At 38.8% G+C, this 10,783-nt stretch overlaps 1 protein-coding gene across 5 annotated transcripts in view; it reads right to left on the bottom strand.

Moving 5' to 3' along the window:
• Positions 1-1,275: 1,275 nt before the first annotated feature.
• The window catches only part of piezo1 (piezo-type mechanosensitive ion channel component 1), an 89,652-nt gene continuing 80,144 nt past the window's right edge, over positions 1,276-10,783 (bottom strand). For 2 of the 5 annotated variants that reach the window (XM_053436164.1, XM_053436162.1), the window contains 9 exons: positions 9,592-9,739; positions 8,279-8,467; positions 7,623-7,715; positions 6,810-6,982; positions 5,165-5,287; positions 4,985-5,064; positions 3,773-3,962; positions 3,085-3,226; positions 1,276-2,848 (listed from right to left, as the gene is read on the bottom strand). In XM_053436164.1, coding sequence (XP_053292139.1) covers positions 2,720-2,848; positions 3,085-3,226; positions 3,773-3,962; positions 4,985-5,064; positions 5,165-5,287; positions 6,810-6,982; positions 7,623-7,715; positions 8,279-8,467; positions 9,592-9,739 — 1,267 coding nt within the window. In that variant the 3' untranslated portion in view covers positions 1,276-2,719. The other 3 variants (XR_008341491.1, XR_008341492.1, XM_053436165.1) reach the window with 3 other exon arrangements.

The raw sequence follows: 10,783 nt of genomic DNA, 5'->3' as shown, positions 1-10,783 counted from the left end.
CGATGTAACAAAGGCGTGGACTAGTTTTTCTGCATCTTTTTGTGAAAGGACAAGTCTAATTTTTGAAATATTACGCAAGTGGAAAAAAGCGGTCCTAGAAATATGTTTTAAGTGACTATTAAAGGATAAATCATGATCGAAGATCACTCCCAAGTTCCTGACATTGGATGCAAGGGCAATGTCGTCTAGCGCAGCTATATCATTAGATAATGTATCTCTAAGGTGTTTGGGACCAAGTATTATAACCTCTGTTTTGTCTGAGTTTAATAAGAGAAAATTGCGGTTTTTATGTCCTTGAGACATGTTTGAAGTTTAGTTAATTGATTACTTTGTTCAGGTTTTATTGACAAATATAACTGGGTGTCATCCGTATAGCAGTGGAAATTTACCGAGTGTGTCCTGATATAGTTTCCTAGTGGAAGCATATATAATGAGAATAAAATTGGGCCGAGCACAGAGCCCTGTGGAACACCATGGTTAACTTTGGTGCGCACAGATGACTCATCATTAATTTGCACGAATTGGGAGCGATCAGAAAAATACGATTTAAACCAGTTACGGGCGGTTCCATTAATGTTAATTAACTGTTTGAGTCTTTGTAATAAAATTTGATGGTCAATTGTGTCGAATGCTGCACTGAGATCTAACAGAACGAAGACAGACACAAGTCCCTGATCTGAGGCTATTAAAAGGTCATTAGTGACTTTTGCCAAGGCTGTCTCTGTACTATGATTGGCTCTAAACCCCGACTGAAAATCTTCATATATATTATTTTCCTGGAGAAACTCACACAGCTGATTGGCTACAACTTTTTCTAAGATTTTAGACATGAAGGGGAGATTAGATATTGGCCTGTAATTGGCTAAAACCTCTGGGTCTAGACTCTAGGGTGGGTTTTTTGAGTAGGGGTTTGATGACAGCTATTTTAAAAGACTGTGGTACATAACCTGATGATAATGACAGATTGATAATGTTAAGTAACGAACTATCAATTAGGGGCAGAATTTCTTTAAGTTTTTTTGTAGGAATGGGATCTAAGATACAGGTTGTTGGTTTAGAACCTGAGATTATTTTGGTAAACGTATTTGTAACTAAACAAATGACCACAAATCAAAAGACACACAATTAATCCCCTGTAATGGCCAAATAGTTAAATTAACTGCAAGTTGTTCCAGGGCTACATCTGATGGAAATCTATCAATTCTTAAATAACTGTGTTATGTCTGTTTCAAATGCATAATTATATTGTGTAATAGCACAGAGGGTGATAAAAACTCAAGCCTGGTTAGATTTATTTCACATGATTTGACTACATACCTTGCAATCAGTACAGTTCTTTGTCAGACTCTGAACCATAGACACATTGACATAGTACACATATTGCTCAGCATCCGATAAGTCATTGAAACATTTCTTAGTTACACTGAGAAGGAATAACAGGCCTCAACAGGAAAGGGAACGAAGAAAATAAATTCAGTCAGAGGGATGAGGACTGGGGCAAAAGGGACAGCCCAAGTAAAATGAGTTTGTAGTGATGAGTCCAGCCCATCATTCCAGAGGCCATCAGCTCTTTAACTTTTCAATCAATATTCACTTATAACCAGTGTATTTGTTGAGTGGTCTAGCACCAGGACTTTTCTAAATGTAAAGCTTGCACATACTGTACCAACAGTGAATTAACATTTCATCTCCAAAATAATTTCTGTTGATGTTAATTTATTCTCCACATTTTACCTAGACACTTTAAAACTAAACACCTGTCTAATGGTGACCTGGACTATAATTAAATAATCAAAGGAAAAAACAGTTACTTGATGTGCCAAGCACATAGCTTCCTCCTATTGTTTGTGTTATTTCATTGAGATATGTATGTTTGATGCTGCCCCACTTAGTAAAAATCTAATTGAAATTATCTAGGCTTTTAAAGTGTCTACATGCAACCAGCTTGAACTACATCAGCAAGCTATTTCCCCATTTGACCGATCCACATATCTTCGACCTCTTATTATTTGCTCCTTAAACCGGGACATGTGGTGGCCTAGAGCAAACTCAGAACATCTGATGAGGAAAAATAACCTAAAATGGCCCTTTAAATCCAATTTGCTTTGTCAAACCTTGGTTCATGATGTAAAGTTCAACAAACAAGGTGTCTACAGGACATGCTTGTTACTTTGGTAAACATTTCTGAGTTTGATTGTCAGCATTTTGTTGTTTTCAGATCAATCAGTATACTAATGCAGTGGCTCTAGCTGCTTCAACCTTAAGTCAGTTTCAGGTTTCAGCCACACAGTCACTCCACCTGGGTGCCTGATATGCACAGAGTTTAGGAATTAATGTCTTTTGGGATTTACCTTTAACCTCTGACCATTAACACACAGCTCAATTTGACCACTGATTGTGCCTTCTAGGGACATTGTAATCCACTAAGTCGACATGCAGCTGCCATGAATCCCACCACAGTGGGACTGCAGACACACTTTTAAAAGTCGGTAGTGTAAAGTGGTGTGATGAAAGTGCTCAGGCAGCTGTGAAGAAGCAACAGCAATAGATGTTCCATCCAGATGATCTATTAATGTACATCTTCTTTCATGTGTGTCCTTGGCTATAGGTTCATGTCCACTCTAGAAGTGATAAGGAGTGTCCTCATGAAGCCTCCCTTGGACATCTTTACAATGCGCTTCATATATCACTGTATTCTATCACAGCTGACATTAATCAGTCAGTATCTGTCTTGTTCTCGGCTGTGGATATCCCTGGTCCATTTGATCATCGTCTCTGGAGATCGATAGAGGAAGATCAGTTTGGAGTAAAGTTCCTCTTCCAGCTCCAGCTCTCCTGTCTCACGCACCTAAAACACATAGAAACTCTAATGTATTGGGAGACTGGGGGCATGGTGACAACACTGTGCTTTTCTTGGATGTATTATTGAAAAGAAAAAGCGATAAATTCTTATGATTAGACCAGCTATATTTAAAATTTCTTGGTCAAAGGAAATTCTACACAAATTTGGAAGATTCATATTACTCTGTCTTTGAAGTGTGTGCATATGGGTACGCTGAATCTATACACGGTGTACAAACTAACCAGGAAGATGTCTGTACACAGCTTCAGGATGCGGTCCACACAGGGCAGCTCCTCAAACATGATGGAGTGGGAGATCTCACTGAAGAAGCCACGCACAAACTTCCCAATGACTAAGACCACGGACACATACAGACCCATAATCCTAGAAGGAGACATTAGAAAGACATTTTTTTTGTTAACATCCAATAACGTTCCGGGGGAAAGCACAAAAAAGAATAATTGTTATATCTTAATGAATCAAGTGCCTCTCCTTTCATGCAGACAATATCAAGAAATATTCACATTGTTACCTCTAATTCTTCACTTAAGAGAAACATTTGGTAAACTGTACTGGACCCATTGACTTTATAGCATTTGAAATTCAGTTTCTTGCCAACAGCCCACATTTCCTCCATCTCTGAATGACAATGCCTTTGGTTGAAGCATAAGAGATGTACTACATCATTTACATATCTGTATTTGTCTGCCTCCCTTTGTCAATTACCCCTGTAATTGAAACACACCTTTTAGATTTTTCAGATTTGTTAATGTGTGTGAAAAAGTTGAAACGATTTTACCGTTGCTTCCTCTGTGGATACATGCTGGAGAACATTCCTCACAATCTTATTTATCTAGAGCTAATTCATCATATATATATATATATATATATGTGTGTGTGTGTGTGCGTGTGTGTGTGTGTGTTACTTACCCATATCCCGCCAGGAAGCCGAGGCTGGGTGGACTGACTTTGTCATTGAATATGACCATGGGTAGAACTCCACATGAGGTGTGGGCACATCCTGCGATGGCAATGTCCCACCACTCTTGATTTCTACTGTCATTCAGTGAGCGGTCACTCATCAGGGACAGGGTTATATTCATGTATCCGTCTTCATCATCTACAAGACAACCAATCAGCTGTGTTAAAACAGACACTTGAAGGTGTCTATGACTGCAACACTGGGTGAGTTTTACTATTTTTGTTCATGTAGAGTTTTTAATGTGAATAAATACATACAAATTAGTTTTTTTGAAAGCCCTGATTGTGTCAATGACAGAGACAGAAGTTTGAATTGATAAGTGATTAACTCCAACTTTGGATTCTCAGTGGTAAGTGTAGAAACACTCATCAACAGAGAATTTGATTTGACGTTACCACAGAGTTCTATATGGTTACAGTGTGTGTGTACTACGTGGTGACAGTCTGGCTCTCATTTCACAAAATATACAGTAACCTGCAGCTCTGGCGTGTGTAGCTGTGTCTTCACAGTGTCGTCATCACTCCAGCTAAAGGCTGTTGATGGAACAGATACCTGCTGCATTCAGATGGATGTTGAGTCACCAGAGTTAAATATTTGACTTTAGTGTAGGCTGAATAAACAAATAGACAAAGCTGTTAAGAGTCAGTCATTTGTCTTTTCTTCTGAATGACGTTAATTTTGTAATCAGAATAAAAACGTGCTTTTCCATATGACCACATCCTCCACTGCTACTCTCGTCCCAATGAGGGCAATGTGAGTGATCAAGATACCAAACAGGCACACACAATAAAAAATTGTAATACCACTTCAACTGTTGAACTCAGCCAGAACTATTGTATTAGTCCTGTGAGACCCAAAGTGTTCTGTGAAACCATGTTACTCACATGTCGTTAAGACAGTTTAAGGACTGGAAAATGTTTCTCATTGACATAAGGTACATTTTAATGTGAACCAGTGACATAATGTTTCCTTATGGACATTTTGTTCTTCTTTCTGACTTGATCCTTGGAGACTTGCATCTAGAATAGAAATCTGCTGTTTTAGGTGTTTTGTAATTCTTCCATGACTCACTTGTCTGATCCTGGAAATGATTATGTCTGTTTTGAAATTTGAAGAGGAAGAAAATCTCATATTGTATATATTTAAAAAGTAACTCTGACCTTTATACAGTTGACTCACGGGTTTGGCCTCAGCTCCATTGGGAGCACGGATGTAGTTAGGGAACATATTAGGAACAAGCCTAGGAAATAAAGAAGATACCAGCTTTAAGATACAATTCTATGAATTAAATAAAAACACAAAGCATTTCACATACACATCTTTCCAGACAGTAAACTTACACAGGATTAGTGCGATTGCCAACCAGTAGTGAGGCCAGATTTGCTCTGACTGGGTTCCCAGGTTCCAGGTCTATAGAGTATTTGTCGAAGGTGTGTTCCACCGTCCCTCCTTTACCCAGGTCCCTGTCAAGGAGCAACATCCAGAGAAAAGAGACAGCTACAATCAGCTATTAGCATATAATATTCTAAGATGTAGACAGTAATATCCTGGATATAGTAGAGGACCTACATTTACATACAAAAAACTTAAGTTACTCTTAGTTGGTGTCTTCAATAAATCAGAGATTAGTTGTACACCTTTCATACAGGTTAATGTAGTTCAAAGTGCTTTACATATGACTGACATGCTGATGAGACCGAACAAATACAATTCATTAGATGAATACATTTGTTTTATGATGGAAGGTAAATGTCTATCTAAAGTATATATAATCAAAAGCCAGATTTAATAGTAGATTTACAATAAGTTTGCGCTTAAAGATGTGGCAATTCCAGCGGCTCTCACATCCTCAGGCAGACATTTCCAACAGCTAAAAGCTGCCACACCAAATGTTTTAGTCCTGCTCTTGATGAAGTCCACTGTTTCTTAGTCAAGCTTCATCAGGACACTGTCACCTAGCTGCATGACTGGTAGGTCCTGTGCCCTGAGTCTCCAGTTAAAGGTCTGCCACTCCTTCTCTGCAGCATCAGCTCTATTAGAGACAGGTCTGGACATTTGGGTGTCAGGTTACAATCCAGAGTAGACATTGTTGTGTGGATTTTCCATGAGAGGCTCCAATTGGCTCACAACTGTTGACGTGGGCTTGGCTGTGAAGGGTCAGCAGCCATTCCTTTTGCTGCAGGAATCTTTTTGCAGCCTGTTCTGCCTGTCAATTCTCCATTCCTCTGTCAGGAACTCTAAAGCTGCCAAAGCACCAGCACTTGATCTGATAGGTAGTGGGAAACAGTTATTTCCTGAGTGCTCACATGAAGTCATTCCAAAGCTCTGTAAGTTCAGTCCGTAAGACTAACCCACTTATTGATCAGCTGATTGTGGGCATTTCTAAATGGCCAATTCCAGATTCCACAGTCTCCTCCAATCACTCATACGGCTGCTCCAAAACTTTAAATCCCTTCTCCTCTCTTCCAGTGACACGCATAGTCCACCTCCACCCCAATCTCCTCCAGTCTTCAGCAGAATCATAAGCACCTCATCTGGATCCTCAGCCCACACTAGTGTCTAGACCCCGGGGGGAATTCCTGAACTATGTTCTGCTTCACCCCCTCCTAGTCCTGATGACATTACATAGGGGTCTAAATAGTCAAAAGACTATAACATTCACATCACTTTCTGTGTTCATGTCAATAAATGTTGTTAAAACGTTGAATATAAGTCTCCTCCTGATTGAAATCATAATAATGTCTTGCTGAGGGGTGCAGCTGTTAAGCGTGGTCTGGCCTCTATTTACCACCAGCTTAATCACTTCTTGGAGCTCACGTCACAGAGTTCACATAACTGTGCAGCTGTCCATGGTGTTGACTGCTGCTTAATATCCCTCCAGACACACAATTTGCTATCAAGTTGTATACACAACATATAGTTGCACTACATGCATGCATAACGTATAATATTATAATGCATTATCTAGTATAGTGAGAAGTTTACCTCTGGAAAGTCCACGCGAGACGTAGTGTTAGGTCGACAGGACTTCCAAGTAGTTCTTTAATGACTTCCTGTCTGCTGGGAGGGCTGATCCTCCACACTGATCCTGAACTACCCTCAATCATGGCCGTCACGATGTCCTCATAACTGTAGAGAGTGATGAACTGCATGGCTACCTGGACACACAGACACACAAAACATGCATGGGAGACAGGTATACATGGCAGCAACATAAGTCAGACACATGCACACACACACGAACACACACACACACACCGTGCAAAAACATATAAGTCAGTGCCATCCACGAGGACAGCTGTAAATAACTATAATTATTTAACAATTATTAAATAAATAAGTAATTAGTGTGTGGCCTGACTGAAGACACAATATTGTTTTATTTGTGTACCCTTTCTTTTAGGATACATTCAAAGAAAAACTCCAGCAGTGGTTTGCATATGTATTATTCATTTGCCATATATCGAAAGTAGCGTTCTGTGTCAAGGGTCGAATTTCTGTGGTGCTGTAATGAAGACCTCACAGCAGTAGTTAATATTCAAAGTAGATTAAACTGAAAAGAACAAAAGGGACTTTTTAGATGGGAAGTTCATAAAAAATGAGGAATCTAGGAATCTATTGTACCAAACAGCTAACTTTTCAATATAAATTTAGAGAGGAGCACTGTAGCTCCATTTTATCAGCTACTCTATAAAAGATTTTAAAAAATGTTTACTACAGCACTTAAACAACAGTAAAGACAGATGGTAACACTAAACTTCCACAGAGAACATAAAGCAAATTGAATTAAGTGTTTACCGCATTGTCTCCAAACTTTTGAGTGAGTTGTTCATATTCAGCCTCAGTGAAGGGCTGAATGGACTGCTGCTGCACACTCATGGTGAACAGGGGCTGGATACACACATAGAAACACTCAAGATTATGCACATTTCGCCAACTGTGTCATCTGAGTTCTATATTTGAACCCATATTACATTTTGCACCAACAACCATCTTGTGAGCTGAATAAAATGAATCTATGCATTATGACATTCAGCATATATAAGTTTTTCACAAAAACTAAACGTACTTTGCAAATACAAAACAACTTTAACAAACTGATTCATTTTGTTTGGCAAATACAAAAAAAATCCATCCAACAAATGCACAATCTACTTCAATACATCATGCTTCATATGCAGACTCAGTTTGTGCTACAAGTTCACCATTTATATTATACAAAGAGAAAAGATATATAACATGAACTTTGGAACAACCTTTTCAGGAATTTCTCACAAATGTCCACATAAAAAACAGCAGGTGGGCCTATAGGTCATCTTAACAGGCTGCTGCGCAGCTCCTGAACTATTTGTACAACAGGTTGGCTAAGTTTGGACGGTGAGTTAACTCCATATATTATAGACTGTGACTAAGAAGAAGAGTAGAAAATACTGCTATAAAAAAACGTTGATTACCTCATATCCTCCAAGCTTGACAGTCACTGTGACATCAATTGGGTGGTTGATCACACCCACCACTGATCGGACCAATGAAATGAAGAGCAGTGGAAACCAAATGATGCATATCAAGAAGAAGATGATGAGTCCACCCATTCCATATTTCACTATCTTCTTCTTCTTTTGCCCTTTAGGCTGTGGATATTTCTATGGAAAGAAAATGTTATTTTTACAGATAATAAATACATGACTCATTATATTAACTATTAACTACTAATTTCAATTTTTGCTATTGGACTTTCACGCTAGTCATGATTTGGCGGCGCTAGAGCATAGATCTCTCTTACCCAGTGGGGTTAGGGTTAGAGCCCGAAACTCACAGTTTTCTAACTTGCTCCGACGGACACATGTGTTGACGCTAACCAATAAAAAATATATCTGTAGGTTTGGCAAAGTCTTCGGATTCTCATTGTGTTTATTTAACAGATAGGACTTATAGTTTTCGGACAAGAGCTATTTGTTCCAGGGTTATGCCAGAGCTAAGATCTGTCTCAAACATTGAGTATAGCTCAGTTGGTAGGAACATGTGAACATGACGGTGGTCACAGGTTCAACAACAAGTGAGGATAGAAGTTTAATCTTGCTTTATACTGCTGCTGCTGAATAGAAACATACAGAGTCCTCTCTCTCTCTGTATCTGCCTGTCTCTCTCTGTCTGTCTCTGTCAGGCAACCTGATACACACATTTTCAAAATAAAGCCCCCCGCATGGTGATAAGATCTTGGAAGCCTAAAGGAGGCTGTATTTTCATAAAAAAAATTCCAGGATGATAATATTACCCTCCTAGGAAACCCGAAAGGGGTCTGTATTTTCAAACTAAAAGCACCGAGGTGGTAAAAAGCCCCCGGATAGTAACAGGATGTAACAGAGGGACACAATTTTCTCTCACTCTCTCTCTCTCTCTCTTTCTCTTTTGCTATAATTTATTCTTAATTTTGCCATGGACTTTTTTGTGTGAAGTGTAAGGTGTGGACACATTAGTCATCTACTCAATGAAATGGGTTAGGGTTAGGGTTGAGAGGCTGGAAACTGTTACTAATGACAGTGCTAGTGGGCGATCAATATATCCCTGATGAATGGATGATCAAGCAAAACATGTTAAGTTAGTTCTTTATAATGGCTAATTGTGTTTGCACATATAGTACAGTGCTACACCTGTTTCTTATCTGATGTTGCTTTATTCTTTTTAATTTGATTTTTCTTCAACTACCCTTGTCCCAGAGGAAGACACTTGTTCTGATGTTGTGTCACAGTACTTATACACTTTGTACCTTCTCTGTCTCACGGCTGCATTTAATGATGAAGATGTTGGCATAAATGTCCTCCACACACATCCAGTTCGGCAAAGACAGAGTTGTGTCGGTCCAAACCCAGTCCATCACAGCTCGCAGCTCCACCAGGAATGGCACCAGACGAAACCTACACAATCAGCCACACACACATAAATGAGTAATTATTTAAAAGATTCAATATAAAGTTAGATCAAGTTGTATATTCTATAAATATTACACATTACACTCATTTGTACATTGTCTTCCTTGACTATTTTGGTCCAACCCTAGCAAAAGTTTCACTAACTTAATCTCAAAGTAGATAATACGACTGAGTTTTCAGGCCCTCCAAAAGAAGAGGTTCATTAACCAAATGAATAGACTAGTATGTTAACCAAATTAATAGACTAGTATGATTTATTATTATTGTTTTATCTGATTTTGAGTTTTATTTGCATAATTGTGTGTGTGTGTGACTTTGCGTGTGTGTCTGTGTGTGTGTGTGTGTCTGTATGTGTATGTATGATTTACAATCAGGTATGCATTATAACAATGATTTTGTGAAAATATGTATATGATTAAATTGGGCCATTACTAATTAATCAACAATTCTAATGTATTTTCACTTGGTGACCCATTTTAGGAATAAACGTTATACAACAGTATTTGTAATAAAATTTGTTTCAAGGAAGAAACATGACGTGCGACTTTTGATAAAAAATTGAACTTGGATAGGAGCCATTGATGAACCCTGATAACTGGAACGTCTCCTTCATAAGAGTGAAGAGGTCTGCAAGATAATCCTGCAGTCTGTTGTCATGTTCAAGCCATTTAACAGGTTAACATAGGTGAACAGCTGTGCCTTGCAGCACTTAAATCTGGTACGGCACTTCTCAGAAGCTGCTAACCTGATTGCACATCGGTCCTAGTACCTCAGGATGCTGCACGTATTTAATGAACTGAAGAAACTTTTCATACAGTATGGAAAAGCCGTGGACAACAGATACACAGACAAAGATCAATGCAGACTGATTTACTGGTGTGAGGAATAAACACACTATTCTGTATGTTCTGCTACTTTCTTTCTTTCTCTTAGCTCTGTGTATTCCTGGCCGTTGCAAAAACTCCTGTATATCTGACTTTCATCAATCACTCAAGACCTCAAGCCATAGCACTACTTAGGGACCTTGCA

The sequence above is a fragment of the Pleuronectes platessa genome, chromosome 12, assembly GCF_947347685.1.
Source record: "Pleuronectes platessa chromosome 12, fPlePla1.1, whole genome shotgun sequence".
NCBI lineage: Eukaryota > Metazoa > Chordata > Actinopteri > Pleuronectiformes > Pleuronectidae > Pleuronectes > Pleuronectes platessa.
This window is presented reverse-complemented; position numbering and strand designations above follow the sequence as displayed.